This window comes from Convolutriloba macropyga, chromosome 12 (assembly GCF_964194025.1).
Source record: "Convolutriloba macropyga chromosome 12, txConMacr16.3, whole genome shotgun sequence".
NCBI lineage: Eukaryota > Metazoa > Xenacoelomorpha > Acoela > Convolutidae > Convolutriloba > Convolutriloba macropyga.
Window position 1 is genome coordinate 44,771,860 of NC_134479.1, and position 24,896 is coordinate 44,796,755.

The following is a 24,896-nucleotide window of genomic DNA, read 5'->3' on the forward strand; positions in this document are numbered from 1 at the left end:
ATAATACAAAGTCACGTATTTTTCCCAAAATAAATTCAATCGAGAAACGGCTAAAGGTTTTCTACTCACGAATTTAAAAATCCGAATAGAAAATGCATCCGATGAGTTAAATACACAGTTAGACTTCAATTTTCAAAATATATTTATGAAACCTGCTAATTTTGAGACTTACTAAATTTTACAAAGTGCACTTTAAATATTCACAGCCAACTTGAATCCTGTTGATTTTTTATTCCAAGTAAAATATCAGTAGTTGTCGTTTCATGAACAGATAAAAGCAAGAATAGAATTTTCATGCGGGGTAAAACACTATGTGGATGCCTCTGTAATCTCCGGCCAGGAAAAATAAAAATAGCAGAAAGCGTCTTTTAATTGTACAGTACTGATTGCCACAAGGCCTAAGCTCCAGGTACTTCAACCCGGGTTGAATGTCCTCCCTAGAATCCTCCCATTTTGATGTAAGAGTGGGGGGGGGGTAATTTGTCTATGGGGGGTAAATTGATGTAAGAGTGTGGGGGTAATTTGTTCAGAGGGGATAAAATGATGTAAGAGTTGGGCTGCAATGGGAGGACTTTTCAGGAATTGCCCCTTGACTGAAATTGCCATGTAAGAGTGGGCTGCAATGGGCTGCAACGTGAGGACTTTTCAGGAATTAACCCCCCCACTGAATTTGCCATGTAAGAGTGGGCTGCAATAGGCTGCAATGGGAGGACTTTTCAGGAATTGCCCCTTGACTGAAATTGCCATGTAAGAGTGGGCTGCAATGGGCTGCAATGGGAGGACTTTTCAGGAATTAACCCCCTGACTGAATTTGCCATGTAAGAGTGGGCTGCAATGGGCTGCAGTGGGAGGACTTTTCAGGAATTACCCCCCTGACTGAAATTGCCATGTAAGATTGGGCTGCAATGGGAGAACTTTTCAGGAATTACCCCCTGACTGAAATTGCCATGTAAGAGAGGGATGCAATGGGCTGCATTGTGAGGACTTTTCAGGATTTACCCAACCCATGACTGAAATTGCCATGTAAGACTGGGCTGCATTGGGCTGCAAAGGGAGGACTTTTCATGAATTACCCCTCTTACCCCTGATTGGGTAATTTGTCCAGAGACGTTAAAATGACGTAAGAGTTGGGCTGCCAAGGGGATAAAATGGTGCAAGAGTGAGGGGTAATTTGTTCAGAGGGGGTAAAATGATGTAAGAGTTGGGCTGCCAAGGGGGGTAAAATGATTTAAGAGTGAAGGGGTAATTTGTTCTGAGGTGGTAAAATGATGTAAGAGTGAGGGGGTAATTTGCTGAGATGGGGCAATTCTAACAAGTATTATTCAAATATATATATATATATATATATATATATATATATATATATAGACCGTCAAGAGTTGGACAAGTTTTGATGCTCTGGAGGATAAGGCGACGCAGCTGAGGGTACAAAGGTTGTGGGTTCAAGACTGGCAGTCTTCAGGTATGGGTGGGGACTAAAACAATGTAATATTGAGGGGGTAAAATGATGTAAGAGTTGGGCTGCCAGGGGGGGGGGGGGGGGTAAAATGAAGAGGTGTAAGAGTGAGGGGGTAAAAGACAAATTACCCCCCCCCACTCTTACAGCTTTTTTGGTCTGCCAAGGGGGGTAAAATGGTGTAAGAGTGAGGGGGTAAAAGAAAAATTACCCCCGAACTCTTACATCGTTTTACCCCCCTTGGCAGACCAAAAAAGATGTAAGAGTGGGGGTTAATTTGTCTTTTACCCCCTCACTCCTACACCATTTTACCCCCCTTGGCAGACCAAAAATCTGTAAGAGTGGGGGGGGGGGGGTGGGTAATTTGTCTTTTACCCCCTCACTCTTGCACCATTCTACCCCCCTTGGAAGCCCAATGCAGCCTTAAAAAATGTAAGAGTTTTGAGCTGCATTTTCCTAAAAAATCCTCCCATTGCAGCCCCACTCTTACATCATTTTGGGCGGAAAAATGAAACCCGGGAATTTTCTCTGTAAATTTAGAAAATCCCTTCACAAAAGTGTGCAGCAATTTTCATCTGTTGACGCACCATCATAGAACGTTGTTTCGATGAGATTCGGCGGAACATCCCTAAATGCCGGGTGGTCCAGTCCTGGGATCCTACACTTGTGGGGTATGTGAGCTGCTCCAAAAACAGGCCACATTATATTTCCTCCGTCCTGTAGCGATACGATGATAATTCCGGTGAATATGATCAGATGCCATTTGTTTCTATAGCCTGAAACGATCCAGCACAATGGATTATTAAACTATTACCCAAAAAACTTTCGGTGAGAAACACAAGAGTCGAGTTGTCTCGCATCGAGAAGCCTGATCAAACTCCGATGAAAGAGTTGATCGAAATTTGAATAAGAAAATAATTAAAGCGATTGGAAGAGCAAAAATTGTGAGAAATTATCAAAAATGGATCACTAAAACGCCATAAATGATGTAAATCTGTTGGTCAAAATATAATGGATGTAATTTGAATAAGTCCATTAAAAATGAAAAACGATCATAAAAAGTGTAGGTGCAATTAAAAATCTTGCATTGAAACAATGGTTCATTGTCTTAAAACTGATAAGACTCACATTAGCTTACCCCTGGCACACACTAATCTAGCAAACCAAAGAAAAATATCAAGAAGAAAGTCGATTATTCCAAACCAATTGCACACAACAAAGCGTCAGACAATTCTTGTCAGCCAAATAGCGCTTATATATTTCACTGAAAAACAAAACTGGTTTTTCTTTAGCTTTTTAAAATATATATAGACAAAAGAAAGGCTCAACGAGCCAAATATTGTCTTCAGCTAACGAGAACACCTGAACTAGCCTTTGGTTACTAACAGGTCCAATGGCAAAACAAAAAAAACTGATTTTTGCTCGTCAATTGAAACTTAAAATTGTTATTTGCTTTATTATGGGGAAAACGAGAAAAAAAATCTTTACCAAATCTCTCAGATAAAAAAATGCTTCAAAATAAAGTAACCAAATTTGTTTGGTAAATAAAAAAAGCCGATCAAGCAAACTAAAGGGCTATTCGATTATTCAACTCCCAACAAAAAAATTAAAATATAAGAATAAAAATCTTTTAGAATTGAAAACGAAAATTTCTAAAACTATAGCCTTCGACAATACCCTTCTTTCAATTTTTAAAAAAAATAAAATATAGTCAAAATTTCGTAACTCCTGTTACAATAGATCATTGAAACCATTACAGAAAAAGGAAAGCCGCAAAAAAGTGTTTCATGGAATTGCATCGCAAGTAAACAAAAACTTCCTCTAGCTTATGTAAACACTTAGACAACAAGGAAGACACATTTTTTTTCAATTCTAGATTTACGTCTGGTTTCCAATTGAATGCAAATTTAATATCAATCCAAATCAAACAATTTGCGGAAATTTCAAAAAAATTTGATAGTGGCTTAAAACAAAGGCTGCTTAGTTAAGACCTAAAACTACGAACTTTGTTTTCAACACTTTTTTGTAGAGAGCGATTCTGCCAAACGTCTGGCCACTCTTAGTCAACCAAGCTTTTATGCAAGCCGCTCTGACAAACAAACGCGTAAATTACCGAGCTGAACTAAAAAATATAGGCCTTAAAAAACGGGCTAGGGAAAGATTAAAAAAAAACAAAACCAAAAATTTCCAAAATGCAACATTTCTGGTTTTTACAGAAAAATAAAAAAAAAATAACTGTACTAGAAAAATTTTCAATGAAGCAAAATTATAATAAAAAAGTTTCATTCCGCTTGAAAGTTGGAGGCAAACGTGGAGACTAATGTGTGAAATTATTGAGACTAGATTTATTCTTTTTTAGTAAAATCTACATTTTAGTTGCAAAGCTTTTTTTACAGAAACTGCTGAAAAACGCTTTTTACATTTTAGTAAATAAATTAAATTGCCAGTACTGCTTGCAAAGCGTACTGCTAGCACAAAATTCTTAGAAGTAATGAGAGGACAAATATGATTTGTACAATTTCTTTGTTCTCGTTGAAGTACTTTATATGAATCGAAATATCCATGCATGAAAAATAAGAAAACTATTTGAAAGTACAAATAGTTTAAACTTTTTTCATTTTTGATGGAAGTTGCAAAAATCTTTTGGTAATCACACAAGGTCAAAAACAACACGTGAAAAATCATCAATAATTTCCTTCTAGTGTAGTCTGGATGTAATTGAATTGTCATTTAACGGTTACAGTATATTGTGGTTTTCTGTAATTGCGCGCAAAATAAGTTTTGGAAGAGGGTACCAAATATGTAGAAGTTATAGATCTTTCCTCTGAATGTTGTCTTGACAAATTACAAATAAGCTATTTTTTCTGGTGGAACTTGTTTTTTTTTCTGGAGTTTTAAAGAAACCTCAATCATATTGTTTCATTTTTCAATAATTTATTTCTGGAAAAGTTACTTCTGCGTGTATCATCTTGAAAGCTGTAAAGAACGGTAGTAATTTAAGTATCAAAAATTTATGAAATAATGTTTCAAAAAGAGATTTGTATGATTTACTGGTAATCATTCTAGGATCAAACAAAATCTCCCCGTAAACTCGGGTGGACTTTTCGTGGGAAGAACATACAAGAACCAAACACAGCAATACAAAAGTTAAATGGTCTTACTTTGTTGCCCAGAATTCAACTATGATTTTTGTATGGCATCCTTGAATACGGTAAAATGCACAGTTCTGCATTCTTGGAATACCCATACAACGTTTATAAAGCGGTCTCAGTTTTAAGCATTTTACACGACTTATGTTATATCTGTACCATATATGGTTCTAGCATGGTTCTTAAATGGTCCATATATGGTTCCTACATGGTCCAAAGATGTTTCCTACATTATTCTTAAGCGGTTCCTAATTGACTAATTCATTATTCTCAAATGGTACATCGTTCTCACATGGTTTATGCAGGTTTCATACATCGTTCTTACGTATTATTCACAGGGCTCTTACATAGTTTGTCTTCTTGATACATATATGATTCATCGTTTTTACATGGTTTTTAAATTTTTCATTTTTTTTCTTATACAGTACTCATACTATTCCTACCTGGATTTTTCATGAACCTTATATGTTTCGTCGTTCGTACGGGCTTTATAAATGCTTCATACATCGTTCTTACATGGTGTTCTGAAATGGTTCTGTCTTTATTTTGTTTTGGATCATCGTTCTTACAAGGTTTCTTCATGCCTCATACATAACTTTTCCAAGGTTTTTATGGGGTTCTTGCATGGTTCTATTGTATGTCTCGTGGTTTTTACATAATTGATACAGCATTCCTACGTGATTCTTTATTGGTTACCAATATGTTCTTTCACGATTTTTTTACTGTAGATGGTTCTTACAGTCTTCTTTTTCGATTGCTACATGGTTTTTTTAAAGCTTTTTTATGATATCCAAGAATCTAATGTGAACTATTTGCTATTTTTCCAAACCCACAGTCTATGCATCACTTTAAGCTTCAGGCGTAGTTAAACAATTTACGGCAACTTGGCTCCTGTCAGACGTTTTTGGATACGTTGCTTAAAATTCTGAAATTTCAATTGAATGATTTTGCGTTTTTAAAGGTTTAATGAAAATTCGAATTCTATTTTCAAAATTTGGTTTTTGTGTTCTTAATACATGATTTATAATGTTCGTATGTGAATCATAAAGTTTCCAGTGCTGCAAAAAAATTCCAGTTGTATTGACGTGGTCACTCATTAACATGGAATAAACGCTCCGTCGGCCCCTGCTGGAGCTACAAGTTACCACAAGAAGCATTAAACTCAGAGTGATAAGCTATGTCAACTTTTATTTTTTGGGCCTTACACCATGAATATGTAAGGTCTTCGATATGGTTTTCAAGATAGCATGACTTTTCTTTTCAAGTTTTGTGATGGCTTTTTCTTCTGTGATATATACATATTAAATTATTGGAAATATGTACTAATTTACTGACCCTCATTAACTATCGTGTTCATCCGTTAATTTTCAATTATTCAATGAGGCAAGTTTTACCTCCGACTAAAAAGACCTTTATTCATATATGTTCTTGCAACGCACTTTTGTTAATTCAAGTAAGTTCACTCTTCTTTTCAATCTTTAACTCAGCTGCTTATCAAAACCTTCTGGTTTGGATAAAGAATAGTTTGTTAGTGGAACCGCGTCAGCATTCCCTAACTAGAAAAGAAAGTTAGAATCGTAATATAATTCAACAGAAACTCTAATAGCTGTAGATTCAAGCTATGCGTTCGGCAGTGGATTCGCGCCTCGAATCCAATTTAAAAAACTTGGACAAGCAACCGCTCTTCAATTGTATACGTCACGAACTGAGGTATCACTTGGCGCAGTCAGCACCAAAGAACGAGCCTTTTTCATGATAGAGTTATTTTGGGAAGGATCAACCCTAGAACCCTCATTGAGTTGGGAGCGATGAAGGATCATTTTAAATTTGGCAATACTAGCAGTAAGAGGCATCTTAATTGTCATACTACGCGAAGAACCCCTGACAAAGTCAAACTTCCCCTGAGCCAATTTACGAAGAAGACGTGGACAAAAGTGCAGCCCAAAAATAGAGAGATTGTGGAATATGTAATGAGCAACACAAAAACGCATGGCTTAACAAGTGTCAGAAAATTGAAGCAGCGGGAGTTCTGTGGCTATGAAGATAAGATAGGCCTTGGAAATTTGGCGATAACAAAGCCGTCTCACTTACATGCGTTAGTCGAGGCACGGAAGGCCGACGGATGGATTTTTGGTTCCCAAAAACCAACAGTGCGTATTGATAAGATTTCCACGGAGGATATCTGGGACAGTCTCTATAATGTCTTCACTAAACAAAAAAATATAACGTTTGATTGATACACATTCTTTGAGCAAAAATAACTCAAACCAGATTTAGGAGAAAAGTTTTACGGATGTCTCCGAGAATTTTTCTTAAACTGTGACCTAGGCAGTCATGAGGAATCTATAATCCGGGATACTTTTATTGCTATTATGCAAGACGGAGAGATAAAAGGAGAACTGTTAAGAGAGACAAGGAAAGACAAGAAAATTTTTGGAACTGGCAAAAACCATCGAGATGGGTATCCAAAACCAACTGAAAATATCGGGACCTGCAGCATATACTGTATCAAATTAACTCGCAAATGCATCTGTTAATACCTACACTTTGTCCGAATTGCGGATATGATTGGTCATCTTTTCATCATCAAAATTGCCCAGCAGGGGGAAAACTGCAAAAAATGTGGAATCATAAATCATTTTGCGAAAGTTTGTCGCATGACAAAATATCAAATAGAACCGAAGCCGAGAGTCAATAATGTCAGCGATGCATCCTCAGAAGCAGCAAAATTAGGCACATCTGCAACTGTGGTGTAACAAGTGAATCAAATTGATGCGATGATACGACAAGACACTATATACGATGCAAAGTATGACTCCGACTACAACCATATCGATGACAACTGTGTAGCAGTTATCTCAGATAGTGACAGTCTGAGAGAAGTAGAGCCAGTCAACATGCAAATTCAATTCGAAAACACTAAAAAAACATTCGCGGAATTGGGGAGCGTTTGCATTATAATAAATAAAAGCTTGCAAACGTGGTGTTAATGAACAGCAAAGAAAACTACTGGACGCAGCCACTGGCATTCCAAGACCTCAAGACATTCTCTAATCAGTTAATCAAGACAATTGGAGTAATAAATACTACAGTGAAATGTAACGGTTGGTCAATTATGAACGTAAAAGTCACCGTCGTTGAAGATGGTCACAGACCTATAATTGACCGGGATTTATTCCCACAAATTTCCCGGTCTCATCTCCAGAATCGGTAAATCTCGCCAACACACAGTTAAATCTACATTTCATAAAACTTTCATGCCTACACATCATGAAGGGCGACGAGTTACTATAAATCTTTAACCATTAGAAAATGCTGAAATTAAAAAATTATTAGAAGAGAAACATATCATCAAAACTGTATAGTTGGTCTAACAAAAACTTCATATTTCCAATTTTTATAACTGTTAAAACAGATAAAACAGTTAAATTAGCACTAGATTCGAAAATCCTAAATAGGTCGATGCCCAAAAATGAAACTCAAATGCTTAATATTGACAATTTAATTGACACGATACAACAAACTATGAAATAGAAACGCATCAAATGAATTTGCGTACTTTTCAGAACTGGAATTGAAGTACTCATACAATCAATTGATTTTAGACCCGGTAACCTCCCGCCACTTTAATAATGTTAGTGGCGAATGCGCTGACGCATATCGTTTCATTACCGTTCTTTACGGTCTAACTGACATACCGGCGGCATTCCGAAAAACAAAAGATTACATTTTAGTTGGACTGATTAATGCACATTGTTTCTTAGACGATATTATTATCGCTAGTCGGGGCTCTGATGAAGATCATTTAGAGTTGGTGTATAAATGTTTGAAAAAACTGGATGAAGATAATCTGAGAATAAATATCCCCAATGTGTCATTTTGCCAAAAGAGAATAGAATGGTTGGGAAATAAATTTAGTCCATCTGGAATTGCAGCTCTAGAATTTAAAACTTCAATATTCTTAATTCTTCCAGCACCTAAAAACTTAAATCAACTACGCTAAGTTTTAGGTTTTGTCTCTATATAGTTAAATTCATACCTAATCTCTCACAGCTATGTCATCCACTTCGACCACTTCTTAAAAAGAACACTAAAATCATTTGGAACACTGAACTAGAAACACATTATCAACGCATAAAAATTAAAGTAGCGAACTCAGCAGAAAGCACACATTATTTTCCACACTTGACAACCCGCATCAAACGCAATCCTTCAAGAGCTGGATTAGGGGTTGCACTAATACAGTCATCACCAACAGGTCGGTATACAGTTTCATTTGCCTTACAATTCCTCAACTCAAATGAGGATGAGTTTTGTGTTAATGAATTAGAATAACTAGGAGTTGTGTGTTCTGTTGAATACTTTAAATATTATTTGTTTGAAAATCATTTAATATCATTATTGGTCATAGAGAATTATTATCCATCATGAAAGAACACAAAGCCAACAAATCATAAAAAAGTCGAATTACAAGTTAGGTTGATCGATTATTGCCATTTGATTTTAACATGGAACATGTATTAGGCGAAAATGTGGGACTGGTAGATTACATTTCTCGCCAACCAAATCAGGAAGCAACAAAAAGTTTTAAACAAAAATGGTTAGGAATTTTCGGTTGCAACAATTACCCGCCTTTTTGACTCATTTGCACTAATTTACAAATATTCCAAACAAACACTCTGCCAATCACTGCACATTAATGCAGTAAATCACACATATTTCACACGTGCTTCAAGAGCTCAGCAAATAAACAATTCTCAATTGCTTTCTGCCTTAAACACCCGTACGAATCAGTTGCTTCTCTCTAATACTGCAAAGGCAGCATTTATCAAAGCTACTAATAGTTCAAACAAGAGCGCATCAAACACATCACCTCAAACTCCCTCTGCAAACACAGGACTTGTAACGTTCCAGTCGACCCCCAAATCAGGAGTCAACTCCACGATGTCATCTAATGAAGGGCCCACGACACCAAATCTTGAGCTGTCAAAGGAAGAGGTGTTCGAGAACAACTTACCTCAACTTTTTACCAAGGGATTCTTGAGAGTAGTCACAAGCTAGGACGCCGTAATGAAATTGGTACGCGATTGAATTCTTCGAGGTGACGAGTAGCGATGTAAGGACGTAAACCCTTACTTTCATTCACTCTGGCACGACTTTACTCCAGGTCTGGATGTGTGTGCGTGGATGAACGGTTAGCAATACCCAATTCAATCAAAGAGGCATTTCTGCAGTCTCTTCACCTAACACAACTCGGAAGCTGGGGAATGATAACCTTTGGCCAGTATGCGTTCTGGCCGTACGTGCACCGCGAAATTCTGAATAAGGATGCGAAGTGCGAACCGTGTACAGAAATTGGTAAGAATCTTGAACAATAATTCCAGCGTCGAAATAACATCCACATGTAAGCTGTCCTGAACCTAACAAAGAATTTTAAATAGACTTTGGTGGACCAATTACAAGTGAAAAAGACCAAGACATACATTTCCCCACAATTATTGGTCGTTTTTCAAAATACAGAACCGTAGAAGTATTTGACAAAACAAAAGGACACAATGTAGTAAAATTTTAAGATGACTATATTCAAATTCATGGAGTTCCCCGAAATATTAAAATAGATCAAGCTGAATGTTTTAATAGGTAATGAAGTTAAAAATTTCTGTAAACAAAATAATATTAACATTTTTACACCACCTGCAAACAATCTTAGAAGCAATGAATTAATAGAACGTTTGATGCAAACTATTAAACATCGACTAAGTGGCATGAAAATAGCTAAGAAAAACATTAAATTCGCAAGTAAATATTCAATAAAGTAAATAGTGTATCATTTACGTATATGCTAACAAAAGACAACAACTGTGACACCTTTTCAAGCACATTTTGGAAGAGAAGCAAACACGCCACTTAGCAACATAAGTACAGTCCCCAAATCATCAAACCTCACATATGAACAAATTTAAATCATTATTTAGATGCTGATACTGTCCCTGTTGGGTACTGTCATGATGACAGTGGATGGGTGACGAGCGAGAGGAGCGACCTTCTCATTGAAGAAGCGATGAATAAAGCACAAGTGGATGCGGGCCGCAGATACAACCGCTACAAGAACAGGTCTGTGTCCCGCTTCATACTCCATCCAAAGCTCACCAACCCCATTCCTCGATCGGAGACTTCTTTTGAACTCAAGTTGGCAAGCAAAATGACCAAAGACCAAAGAGAGATCTCAATGGATTGTGGGACACAAAAAGGGCATGGGAGTACCGTTGTTCGTACATCAACTCAACTACAGTCATAAAAGAACCCGGAGTCCCCGATGTAAAAAAAAACAGCGAAATTCAGCACCACAGCTGGGCAAAATACTGATTTTTGGAAATACGCTCAAAGACGCCCTCTACCGTATGACAAAACAGCGTAGGAGAAAATCGCCTTTCAATCAAAGGAATTAAAGAAAAAGTACCGTGGCGACGTGAAAAATCGTCACCGGAATTTCTTCTGCAAACAGTAACATATCTAAAGCAATGAGCATCCGGAAGCTCTCTAAACCTCAGTCATTAACAACGCGAAGCCGCAAACCGTCCGCGACTCCCAATACTTCCGCTGCTTCATCAACTTCAAGCCCATCAACATCAAAAGGAAAACGAAATCAACGAGCGCCTGACTACTATGGGTTTGAAAGTTCGGTTTGTTCGGTGATTGACGAGGAAGTTGCACCAATCCCAAAACATCTACGAACAACTAATCCCGTAATAGAGACGGTAATTCAAGAAGAGGTTTCACAACCCCCAATCGAGGAGACATCTTTCGCAATTACCAGTGGTCAGTCCACCCGACCAGGGATTTCGACCGATTTCAAGTTCCCCTCCATACTATAAATATGACTATGCTGAATATGAACGAGAAGTCAGCATGAGTGTTTTTGAAGCAGAAAATCAAAATTAAAACACTCCAAAGTTTCCATAAACGATTTAATTTAAATTAATTCATGCAATCCAAATTTCATTGTCTCTGTTTCATGTACCCAAAAAATAACCGAGAAAAGAGTGTAAAGAGTGTAAAAATAATATTTTTACACCGTTAGTGCTTCGCTTGTTAGGGGTGGAGTTCCATATTAAAGTGTAATTTTACTGGTGTAAATTTAAGAATTAAAGGTGGAATATGATTTGTTTGGAATAAGTATATTTGTTTGACAAGTTACCATAAAATCCATATAAGGCTTTGATATGGTTGCCAGGAAAGTTTATGGTGATCAACACCGGTATGATTTCCTTGATGAAAAACAAGGGTCGTACTAGTAAAAACGTTATAATTTGTATACCTTAAATGATCCTTTTTGACTATAAAGAATTGTCAACAAGGGTAGCTAATGAGAGTATGATTTATTACCTGTGGTTGATACAATATCGGTCATCATTCCATCGACGTCACCTGAACCACAATCTTGCGTCTCTTTCTTCATTGACGCTGTCATTCTTTTTCCGTCAGTTTTAACCTCAACAATTTCAAATCTGCTCCTACTAATCAATAATAACGTCTACCGGTTCCCCAGGTGATGCCATTTTTTAGTGACGATACAAGGATCATATACGACCCTTGATAAAATAGCAAAGTTTTCGAGTAATTTTTTAACTCATTTTTTATACAGTTGTGCCCCCTTTTTACACCAAAAAATGTGGCCTATATTTGTTTTGACTCAATCATCAACCCCCATGTGTTTTAAACTGATTATTGATTTATTCAAAGTATTCGCATGCATAATTTAAGCGGTTTACACCTAATCTAAGTAAGGGTTTTATAATCCTACACTTTTGTTTATGACAAGATGTTTAATGTGGTACCGGTAGAGGCTTAATGATAACAAAATGACTTAAAAAGATCCGAATCTCGATCACTTTTTGGCTTATTTCTAGCACAAATAGTTTTTGCGATTAAAAGTTATGAAAGCTTATAACTATAGCACCGACAGCTAATATCAAAAACGCTCGATTCAACTAATGAAAAAGTGATCGCGAAAGCCATATAATTTGATATACATTGCTTTTAATCTAATCTATTTTATATTTTAATTTTAATACGGATAGCTTTGTTTCATATTAATTATCATTACTTATTAGTTATAATATTTTGAAGTTATTTTGGCCTTTAAGCGAATTCAAGACATTATAGCAATAAAGTCATTCACTGCATCAGGTTGACTTGAGTAAACATGAAGTAGTTGACGATAGAGTAGTTTTGATAGTATTGACGCTTATAGCCGGTACATGATTACAAACTTTATCAAAAAATGACGAAAAACCGATCAAAACTTTTAAGTGATGACCCGGTTTCCACTTTAGACGAAACTTAGAAACTTACAAAGACTTATTTGGCGCCATGAAAAGTTAAAAAAACCTAGTACAGCGCCCTATAAGGCCCTATGAGAAATTACAAAGCTTAATAAGGCGTCGAATAAGGTCGTATCAAGTTTTGTAAATTTTCTAAAGTTTTTTCTCACCTTAAGATTGGTCTTTCTGTATACCAGACGGTCATAAAATCTTATCTCGAAACAAATCGAAAACACAAAGCTTAGAAGTGTGCCATATCAATGGTCAGTTTCTAACTTGATTAGAGAGTTTTCTGACAGCGTTCATTCCATTTCATAATTTAGGGCACCTTATTAATCTTTTACGGCTGCATTACACCGCAGACTTATACCCCAAAATTTCCACCTTGGTAAAATTTGCTCAAAAAATAGATACATAAAATGAACGAAATTATGAGACATCCTTTGTATCTTATTTTTCAGAAAAGGGTTTTTTGCGAAAAATAAATACATTAAAACTGTAAAAGAGATGACAAGTCTTGTAGAATGTTTCCGTTCAATTTAGTTATCTATTATTCGCATTAAAATTATCTCTAATCCACAATTGAGCCTATTTAAACGAGCGCTTTTTGAGAATGCAAAGTGATTTAATACTTTGTAATGAGCACTTTATCAAGGATTTAATTGAAGCTTTCAAAGCTTTAAAGTGATTTAAATACAAGGAGTTTTACATATTCGGTGTACATCCCAGCGCCACAAATACTAATTTTTTCCGAAAAATATCTCGCTCAACGAAGACTTTGTATATCAATGTGGGACAGGCCGATTTCAATAAGTAGTAATAATTAGTAATAACGAGTACTAAAATTGAGTAAAAAAGTACTATAAGTAGAAAAAAGTAGTAATACTGTTTAATAAGTACTACCCTTAATAGGTAATACCCTTTAATAAGTAGTAATAAAGTAGTAATAAAGTACTAGTAGTAGTAATAAATCTTTAGTAACCATTTTATTCTCAAAAACGCGCATTAAGTTAGGCTTTATTGCGGACTATAGTAGGAAGTCGATTAACGTTGCCTGTGAAAAAGAGATACATAAATCAAGCAGATTAATGATATATAGCGCAAAAATATAGGATACATAGCTTGTACTTTAAATTCGCGGTTAAAAATTGGACACTTTTTGCGAACACTGGTTGCGCAATTCCCTTCAACGTTGCCTGTTTTTTTATCAAGGAGCTATTTTTCGCAATTTTGTTGCATTTTCAATGTATTAACATAAGAAAAACGAACAAGAGATACACAGATCGGGCATTTTTACCCATGAAGATTTGTGTATACCTCTGCGGCGTCTTGTATTTCACGGCACATTATTAATCTTGGCACGGCTTCGTTCGACAACTTAGAAACCTTAGTACGGCCGTAATAAACTCTGCAAGACAGTACTTTTTTTCTCTAAGACTTTTTGGTGCCGTAGCAAGGCCATAATAATTTTTCCAAGTTGGGTCAACCTCGGATATCATATCATATTGATTTTTTAACTACTAGAAAATGAAATCATAAAGGGCGAAGATTCTAAACTGTTAAATATCGCATTGCTGGGAAAAACAGCATCTCTCAATTCGAAGCATACCCCCTGTTAAACTTCAAGTGAACATCAGTACCGCGAGCAATTGGAATTACAAGTCTTAAATCCAAAATAGATACTTCAGCTGTCTGGACCTGGCGATCCCGGGTTCGTTACCCGTTGGCGCCAGCATTTTTTATCTGAAGTTAATTTTTAAAATTATTGAGTCTAAATGTTACGTATAAAGCAGAGCTTTGCGGACCAGCGGATCTTGGATTCGCTCCCCGAAGTCATTGATTCAGCATTGATTGTGAATATGATTCCCACTCGGAATTCACCTCTTTTTAGAAGCATGTAACATCATCTATTTTTAGAAGCAATGTTAACAGACATCAAGAGAAACAGATCTATTTTATTTCGGCCCCAACTTTGTGGGAGTATAACAGTTTCTTAAATACGCGCACGCTTTACTTTTTTGCAGAGTAACATGCTATATAACATATCATAATTTGTAAAGGGGGGGGTGATAGGAAACACTCAGGGACAGAACAAATCTCTCAAGTGTTCTAAAAAAAGAGATCTAAACTTGTCAATTCAATTCGGTGGTACAATCTTATCCTGAACTATAGGTTACGTATCTTTTTTGAAGCTACTCATAGCCTCAATTGAGAACCTCTGACTTATTTGAGAGCCAAGTGAACAACTAATCGCATATTTCGAAACTTCCGAAATCTTGCGTGTTCCAAAACTCTTCAAGTAAGTCAGTTGCCTAAAATAGGCTGGCTATAATGATAAATTTTTTTGATTGACTGAATATCTTTTGCCCTAGTTGAAACAGATCTACTCAGTACTTTGTCACTCTAATTTTATGAACCAAGTGGTTTTTCAGTCACTTTAGTTCCAATATAAATAAACTCTAAATATGCATGCAGTACTGAATATTCTTTGGCCTAAATATCGATGCAAAAATAGCGTAGTGCAAAAAAGTAACGCATACTTTTTCAGAAATACCGTACTTTTTTCATTATGCTTCACTTTTATAGCCAGGCAAATATCCAAAACAACGCATTGATCGAAACAATAGTTGGGGAAGATCGTGACTCCAAAATAACAATATTGGATCCAGCAGATTTACAGGAGTTATTTGGGTTATTAGAGGTTTTTAAAAAAGTTTGAAAATATGCAGTCTTGAAAAAGAGTTGTTTGTTGTGAGAGTTTATTTCAACTTGCAGTATAACTGTCACCACTATGACCCAAAGTAGACTGAAATTAGCTAGTAGACTCAACATCACCATTGTCATAAACTCTTTTACGCAGTAGATTATTTGTATGGCCTATAAATTGCAATTCACATGCTTCACCGCAACACATTTTAACCATAATAATAACAATAATATTAAATTGTTCGTAGTGCTATTATCATAAAATAAGAGCAAAAATTACATATACTGTACAATTACAATAGATTACAAATTGCGACTCTACAGGTCACCATTAAGCCTATCTGGTTCGTTTACAGGCGCCGCACGGAAGAGTTGTGCAACTTTAGCTGAACTAATGAAGGAAAACAATGTTTAATAATGAAAAAATATCTTTTCAAACAGAGTTTAACCATTGAAGAAGCGGTTTTTTTTAACATCCAATGATTTCTGCTCTAATGGACATGAAAAAGTCTGTGTAGCAAGTCCTGGTTACCAATTATATAAAGATTCAAAAACTTATGGCAAAATGTTTTTATGTTTGCCTCTTTTATTGTTCTAACATCTTCAATAAAAGAATTGGTATAATTCACTGCCATATTTAGCACCACAGGAACTTTACGTTTCAGTGAATTGATATAAATTTCTGTCTGTCAATTTGTTCATACTGTCCGTGATTTCTTTTTTAAGATGTCATTAAGGTCCGAGTCCGCTATTATGTTTGAAAAAATTTACTGGTTAACTTTTTATTAGTTTCACTAGTAGTTTGAATATTTCAAAAGCATGTATCTCTGAGGCGTTGCGAAGCGAATTGTGGACTTGTATTAGCTTGATTGACTCATGTTTACCTTTCCAGGTAAATTATTTCAAAATACTTTTAATCAACTTGTTGATTCGTTTAAAATTTTTTTGAGTAGATCCGTCGAATAAAATTCCGTATTGTACTATTGGTTTAACAAAAATTTTAAAAATTCTTAGAAGCTGTGTTCTCATTACAATAAGGCGTAATTGGTAAAGAAGAGAGCAGAATTATAAAAGCTTCTCTTTGACGTACTTAAAGTGATTTATGAATTTCAACTGGTTGTCTAATATTATTCCCAGGTACCTATTTTAACCAAAACTCCATTCATAAAGAAAGTTAAGTGCTTCAAGGCTATGAGATAATATTGGGATGAAATCAAGTCTGTTTGATGGTTACAGTGAAAAGTTATAATTCAGATATGGAATCGCAAGAAAAAACTTACCCGATATTAATGATAAGCTCTTTTATTTTTCTTGAGAGCGAATTAAAAATTAAACGTTAAAAAATTAAACGTTTAAGTTTTGAACAATGAAACAAATGTCTTAGCGATTAGATGGTGATTGTTTTTCCTACTTTTCTACTAAGACTTTTGGCTGCTTAAGTGCACTTTAATGAACAGAACACAGTTGCAAACCAAAAGAATGTGGCTGACGGTGATATATTTAAATTTAATTTACCCACTTTTTTATATAAAAAGCAGGCTAGTTTCAGTTACTTACTCATGTAATACTTTTCAACACTTTTGACAGAGACGGCAGTCAGAAAATTGTCTGTTCGTATACTACGTGTAATTTTTCAAAGCCAGAGTTTCAATAAGAAAAAAGTTAAGGCGAAGTTAAAACCGTGTTCAAGTAATCGGAAGTTCAGGTGAATTTCAGGTGTTCAGTCACCTGAAACACAAATCATCTTCAGTTCAGGTAAATTTTTACCTGAACAAGTTCAAGTTTATTTACCTGAAAGAAAGTTTTGATGCATTCAGCAATTTGACAACAAAAAACTGTCTTCAAATTTCAGTTAAAAAATAAAATTAACTGACTCTGCTTAATACCTCAGCAGTTCAAATATTTTTTCAAGTAAATTTCAGGTAAGTTCATGTGAAAGTTCTTTCAGTGATACCTGAATTTTATAGTTCAATTGATATTATTACACCTCTAATGGCCTGTGGAATGGCCAAATTGATTTTCACACCTTCTACTAGAATACACAAACCCTTTTCTCGGCATAAACATTCATTAGTTTGTTCACGCTTGGTAATAAAAACGAAAACTTTGTTCACGGGGAAAAGGAACAGTTTCAAGACGAGTTTTTGAAATCCAGTCCCATGCAAAGCTTTGCACTGGAAAGAACTAGGTTCCATGGAAAAAAGTATTTTTGGTCGTTTAAGTCCCACGCCTCTTTTCGTGCAAAAAATTTTCCATCATTGCAACTTTTGACCATCTGATCATGTTTTCACTCTTCGGCGTCACGCGATGAAATTTGTTCACTGCTGTATACACTTGTTGAACGAATTGTGTTCGTTGTTGCCATTGTCGTTCGAGTTTGGGTTGAGAAATCTGTCATTGTTATTAGATTTGTAGCTGAAAACAAAAAAGCGGGCTCAACTAGTACTGTGCGTTGCAGAGAAAGTTCCAACATTAACCTTGAATGACGCGATAGAACTATCAGCTCAGAAGATACAAAAAATGGTAAAAAAAACCGGTTATCAAAAATTACGCTTTAATTTCCTAATGCATTGAAGATTCCTAATGCATTAATTTCCTAATGCAAAATTAGTCCAGGAAGAAATGTCATGGTCTCCAGACCGCAAATAATTAACCATTGAATACAGTTGAAACTCAGGTTTTTTTTCACAAAGCATTTTTATACAAAAACTTTTTTGAAATTCTTACTATTTTTTTCTTTTCGTTTGACATGCTCCTGTTTCTATATAAGAGGTTAAGAGGTCTCATACGAATACCAATAGGTAGTAAAGAAGGTAGCTAAGTTTTTCAAAAACAAAGCTCATGCAGCTGGCTGGCATCAAAATTTTGTAGTTTGTGTTTATGGGTTGATCACGATCACGTTTCTACTTTTGATTACGTTTTTTTTTCAAAAACGATTATGTTGATGCCAGATTTTTTTGCTGAGGAACTGCAGCAAAAAATCACCTTTGACAAAATGAGAGAAGGGTGACACTAATCTAGGGAAAAAAGATTTCTTGTAAAATTTTAAGCTAGCTGTGAACAAAGGTAGAGCGAAACAAATTTATGTCCCACTAAGTATAAAAGATAGCCACAAGAATTGCGAAAAAACTCGAGTAGTCGTCTCCATTAAGAAAATTTCCTTAACTGCTAACTGCTATGATACAGTAACCAATAAAACTAAATGAAATTCAGTTGAAAATTGAAGAAAAATAGCCCACGAACCCACTCAACAAAAAACTGGAAACAGTCAATTACTTCTGTTTATATTCCAAGTACATCTAACAAAATTTTTCTCTATCAAATTTTTATTATAGCCTCCACTTTACTGACAAAGAGCTTACAGCAAAAGGTTTCAAGCAGCAAATAGAAAATGTTTACAAACAAACAGTTTCAAGTTTTCAAACAGAAAACTGTTTCACGCCTCAAATTCTCGTTCTCTCAAAAACAACGGCAAGAACCAAAAGAAACAATTTTTTCCCTCCATTCTCAATCTTCTTACAAAATGAAATCATTACAAATATATTGTGCATTTCATTTGCTGCATCACAATTCACTCCAATAAAATTGAATGAATAAAAAACAAGCCGAAAGACTCCGTAATCGACTCGATGTTAAATTCATTCTTCAACTAAACGTTTCTAAGGTTTATTTCTAAAGTTTCTAAATCAAAAGAAGTAAAAGATTTTCTCGGTTTCGCCTGATCTCTTAATCAATCTGTTTTTCTAAAAAAAAATAAGGGAAGAGGAAAAACAAATATCTGATAAAATTTTCCGGAACATCCAAATAACTGAAGTTTCCACTCCAAATAACTGAATCTCAACAGACCCTATTTTATAAATTTTACTTGTTGACGTGATTCAGAATAAAGAATCAAATTGATTCATACTGACTCATAAAACTGCGCAAAAAGGGAAGGGCAACAAATAAGTAAACAGTTCGGAAAAGAGATGACAATTTAGCACAAGCGGTGGGATCCAAAATTTGTTCGAGGAATTTTTTTCAGTACCATTTGTCTCAACCCATCAAAACCAACAAGCCCACTAAACCGTCAGATTGCCGTCAGATTGCCGGAAAACTGCCGCGATAGACGATTGTGGCATTCCATGGAATTGAAACAACTAAAGAAATATAATAGACAGATTGACCACCGGACTTTTTAAAGACCACTAGACATTTTGGTTTAGATTCGGTCTGTCATTTTCATTAGACGCCTACGATCTATAAGGAGGAAGCCCTAATAGAGTTTTCTCAAAATTGATATTTGAAATAAAAAACTCAAGACTCTAATACTCAAGAAATAGGGAGTATAAGTTTGTCAATACTTAGATGCACACTGTTGGCCTTTAACTAGTATAAATATTCAGAAAAACTAAACTTCATTAAGTGAGTTCAGAAGTCAATTTTTTGAGTGAGGTAAGTTACGCAATTGACCTAAAAGCAGAACAAATGACATCACGGACACAAATTGCAACTGCAAAGCAGTAGAAGTCAACGAAATGGAAAAGTCAATGGTGTTAGGAATCATCGATGGAAACGAAAAGTTAAAAAAAACACACGATGTCCCCAATAATAGCCGCTATTGCTTCACGGCTATTAGAAAACCAAAAAAGACCCCTAAAAGTATTTCATAAAGCATTTAAACAAAATAGATAGGGAGAGAATTTAAAAAAGTCCAAATGCGTAAAAAAATGTTTTGCCAATAACATCTAAAAATTAGTGGCGACCATATCAAGAAGTAACCAAAAAATGAGTAGAGTGATGTCAATAGAAAATTCCCGTAATTCGAACACAAACTGAAGAAAGATACAAAAACCGAGAAATAAGCATCTAAAAGGGATTTAAAAAACCAAAATTATATCAACGTCAAATAGTTGCTTCGGAGGGCCAAAACTCTTTTCAACATACAAATACTGGTTGTCAGTGTTATTATAAAACATTTGGTTGAAAAAAGTAGAGATAAAACTTTACATCTGTTTTGAAAAAACTGCTTGTGAGCAAAAGATTCGCTAGCTTTGATCAAAATTTTCACACCAAATTATATTTCATATCTTCTGAAAACTAGTATGCACCAAACCAACACTTTCATCTCTCTAATCTTTTCGAATTTTTTCGAGTTCGACCAAAAATCAAAGTTTTTAACACGTGCGGCATTGTCTTTTACATCCTGTTTCAGAACTTTTTGACCGATTAAAAAACACCGTCAAGATTTCCCACAAAATCGAATTGGTCATCATTAAAAAGACAAATTTTTTAAGTAATTATAAAATTATTACCTACTAGCAGAACGCATGAATGCAGAAAAAATAACACTTTTAAATCAAATAACAAAAGAAATTTAACCTAAAAAACAGAGAAAACCAAAATATTTTCCTAGCAGATAAAGTACATAAACAATCTAATTTTTCGGGCAATCAATACTGTAAAATTGCGCACACAATATAAGGCAAGCCTTAATAAACTCACTAACATCTCTAACTTTGAAAAAAAATCAGAAAGGTCTTGAAATTTTGAAAAATTTCAAAACATTTCACAATTTTAATGCAAGTTTTGATAAAGAAAACTGCTTTGCAACAAATTGGTCGGTTTCAAAAATTTTCAAAACTACTCTCCTTTTTCTCCGTTTTTCAAAATGGTTAAGCAAAGAAACTTTATTAACTCACAGAAATTTCAGTTTCTTTGCTCACTCACTTATCGAAAAAAGAGCCAGAAGACTTCTGGAAACGATTCGAGGGCGTTCTTACCGAGAACCAGTTTTTCAAAATAAGTTTCTGATGGCAGTAAACATTAATGAAGAGTCAAAATTTATCTCAATTGAAACAAAAAACTTAGCACGACAAGTCAAGACGAGCAATCAAAAGAACTGACTGAAAAATTTAATCCACTGTACTAGACCAGGAAATCAATCAAACAAGTCGAGCTTAAAGACAAAGGCTCTTGGAAAACAACAAAAAATATCAGCTTTGCTAAAATTCTTGAAGCTTATATTCTTGAAAAATTACAAACAATTTTATATAAAAAAAAATGAAAAAACCGCAAATATATTTAAAAGTTGCTGAAAGACGTGGTATCAAAATCTTCGAAACATTTTTGTCTCTGGAGTCTTCTCAGTAGCCCATCTAAAAACCCTAGCCTTTCACTGACCCTTTAGGGTCGGTAAATTCAAAAAATAACGGAAATTTTAAAAAGACTTTTAAAAAAATTCAAAAATCGATTAAATGCGTAATAGTGGCATTTTGAAAACCCTTCAATTGCCACTATAAACTATGTAATGACATCTTATCAAACCATAGCAACTTCTCCCAGGCCTCTGAAGATTAAAAAAAATGGAAAATCACAGTTCTTTTCAAAAACTCGAATGAGATTATAAATTTTACTGAAAAGTCGCCACAATTCTTGATGTTAACAAATTCAAAACCAATTCCTTCTCTTAACAAACCAATCAATAACCAATCTTAAAGCCCTTGCAAAGTTTCATTTTTGCCCCTAACTTCCGGAAAATTCAGAAAAAAAAACAAAAAAATGGCAAGCATTGGTATGACTTTGCGAGTTTAAGATTGCACTACCAATACTAATTGCTCAAAAATGGACGTAAAAAATAACTAAGCTTGCAAATTACTTTTATCAACTTCGAAAAACTTTAAGTTTAAGTTTAATTAAAAAAAACTCAAAAAATGACAAAAACATTAACAATTGCACCATTTTGTGCTCAAAAACTGTTCAAAAAGACCTTGAATTTAATTAATCCTTCCCAGCAGCTGCTTCTTCCATATAGGAGAAATGGATCATGCGGCTGAGAATAATAGGGTTGCTATTAATAAGACGCTTCGACACAAACTTTGTTAATAATTTAACAAGTTTTCTTAACAAATTTTCAAACTATAATTCAGTAACTAAGTATCTTAACTCATGAGTAGTAAGCAGTGAATTTACATAATTTAGCGGTGAAATGTGATGAAGTTTTGTATTTTCACCGCTTACTCTAGTGCTGATGTTACATAAATTCACCACATTCAACGCACTTCACAGCAAAATTATATACGAAATTTGCAGTGAATAAAAACAACATATTCGAATCGGAAAGGACTGAATTGCTTATTTTATCCCCATCTCAAGTAAACTAAACGTGTATTATGGAGTGGTCTGATTAGAGGGCAAAGTCTGGAGCATGGTCCTATCAACGGGTTGCACTAAATTCGCACAAAATTTGGGCGCACGAAAGTCACACGAAAAATTGAGTGGATCAGAGGCAGGTTTGATCAGAGGTCATTCTGGTCTGGTACGGTCTGATCCGATTAAAAAGCCTGGAAGGGGTCTGATCAGAGGTCACTTGGATCTGGCCACCTCAACCTGGGTTAATCAAACCAATTTATACTGTATTGCTTACTTGTTGTATCCGAGATGGGTGCCGGAAGTGCTGCGAATACCCTAACGCCGTGAACAAATTTGCCCAGTTCCCCTCGTAATTTGAACCACACAAGAGCAAAAGCTGACATCAATGGGAAACTTAAGAGCGCTGTTCCCAATTCGAATAAATAAAGCCGAATCACATCTTCAACAGACGTACACGTTATTGCAATTGCAGCTACTGCTATAGTATAAACATTCGAACTGTTTGACGAATGCTCGTTGTTGAAATGCACACAGTGCATAAAACACAACCCTGGTAAAATTACATACCATATTGGGTAAAATCTGGAATAAAAAACTGGGCAAATCAAATTTCCATAATGGAGGTGGAACTTAAACACAAAAGGATTTGTAGTTGGTATTTCAAGAACGCAAGTTTTTTCTGAGTAATTATTTTCTCGAAAATAAGTTCCCTTTGAAATTTCCAAGTCTGGGCCGTAGTACATAAAATAATTTGTGATAAAATTATCGGGCTCGAGAAATGGTCTGTCGGCATTTGTGTACGGAATAGTTCGAAATAACTGATCCATAATTATCAAACTAATTTCGAACGAAGCTAAAGAAATAAAATTGTAAAAATTAAAATGAAGAATAGTGGCTAGACAAAATAAAAAGTTAGCGATCCACCAACAAAAAAACATTCCAACAAATTTGTTTGCTATATCGCCTAAATAAGCTTGATCTTTGAAAAGCACAATTATTATTGCAAAAATTAGCCCAAAAATCGACCCCGGCAGAAGCAAAAATCTTTGCATGCGTAGTTTTAGAGAATTTTTGCGGACTAAAATCAACCGAGCTGAAAGAAACATAAATGTTACGACGCTTGTTAGTACATAAGTTAGATCTAAGATATACTGCATCGGTATTGGCAATAAAGTGAAAATTACTGAGAGAAAAATTAGGCTTACGGCTGCAAAAAATGCACATAGCGGAGTTAACCTAGCAATGTATACTCCTAAGGTTGCTTGGTTGTTCGTAGCTTTACAATTAAGAAATAAATCTAAAGAGTAAACGAAGAAATTTTTGTCAAATTTTCGAATGAGCATCGCAAATGTGAAACAAAGTGTGGTTGTCAGAACTCCAGATAAAATCCGGATTGCATCAAACCATTTTGGGTTCCCAGTTCTGGTATTGATAACTGACAACGTCAGGTTTGGGTGATCTTCAATATTCGGACTATCAGAGAGATTTTTGTTGAGATCGAAAATTTCAAATTTAGCATCCAGCATAAACCATGGCTTGTTTACTGGAACGTCTTTATGATTAATTTTGAATATGTTCATAATGTCTCTACTTGTTGCGTTAGTTTTCGCAACGAATGCGAGAACGCCTTTAAGGTATGTATCATTTATCCATTGACCATCTATACCAATGGAATAAAAATTAACAAAAAAAGGCACCACGTAAGACATAAAATTGCCAATTGGCTCGCAGTTAAAGCAACCGAATTCCGTCAAAATTGTGGAAGGAATTACAGGAATCAAAACGTCATTCGTCCAGTGGATCGATTCCTTGTTTGGAACGTAACAGTGACCCCAATTTGTTATTTCTATTCCTCTAAGCTTGTTTTCAATCAATGCTTCGCACGTATACCAGGACTTGGTCGATATCGACAATCTTAAATTGAATATTGCCAGCGAAAAACAAACTTCGATCAACTTCATTATCGATAAAAGGATAAATCCAATTTTCTGTCACCTGTACCCAAAGAAGTCAGGTGTTACATTTAATAGATACATATAATATATATCTCCATGTTTTAAAATTGATCTTTGACCTTTGGAACGTTCGATAGCGTTGCAACTTTACGGGACTGACTATACTTTGCTTTAT

General features: G+C 35.2%; 2 protein-coding genes across 6 annotated transcripts in view; both read right to left on the reverse strand.

Moving 5' to 3' along the window:
* Positions 1-12,563, reverse strand: part of LOC142350656 (solute carrier family 22 member 13-like) — a 47,522-nt gene extending 34,959 nt beyond the window's left edge. For 2 of the 5 annotated variants that reach the window (XM_075402570.1, XM_075402566.1), the window contains exons 1-3: positions 12,473-12,552; positions 11,992-12,122; positions 2,044-2,232 (exon numbers count right to left, since the gene is read on the reverse strand). In XM_075402570.1, coding sequence (XP_075258685.1) covers positions 2,044-2,232; positions 11,992-12,076 — 274 coding nt within the window. In that variant the 5' untranslated portion in view covers positions 12,077-12,122; positions 12,473-12,552. Of the gene's footprint in view, positions 1-2,043; positions 2,233-11,991; positions 12,123-12,443 lie in introns of all 5 variants that reach the window. The other 3 variants (XM_075402569.1, XM_075402567.1, XM_075402568.1) reach the window with 3 other exon arrangements.
* Positions 12,564-17,690: 5,127 nt separating this feature from the next.
* Positions 17,691-24,820, reverse strand: LOC142350592 (uncharacterized). Its single transcript, XM_075402477.1, has 2 exons — positions 23,041-24,820; positions 17,691-18,050 (listed from the first exon to the last, which is right to left on the reverse strand). Exons 1-2 carry the CDS (start codon positions 24,725-24,727, stop codon positions 17,923-17,925), a joined length of 1,815 nt encoding a protein of 604 aa, XP_075258592.1. The 5' UTR covers positions 24,728-24,820; the 3' UTR covers positions 17,691-17,922.
* Positions 24,821-24,896: the final 76 nt, after the last annotated feature.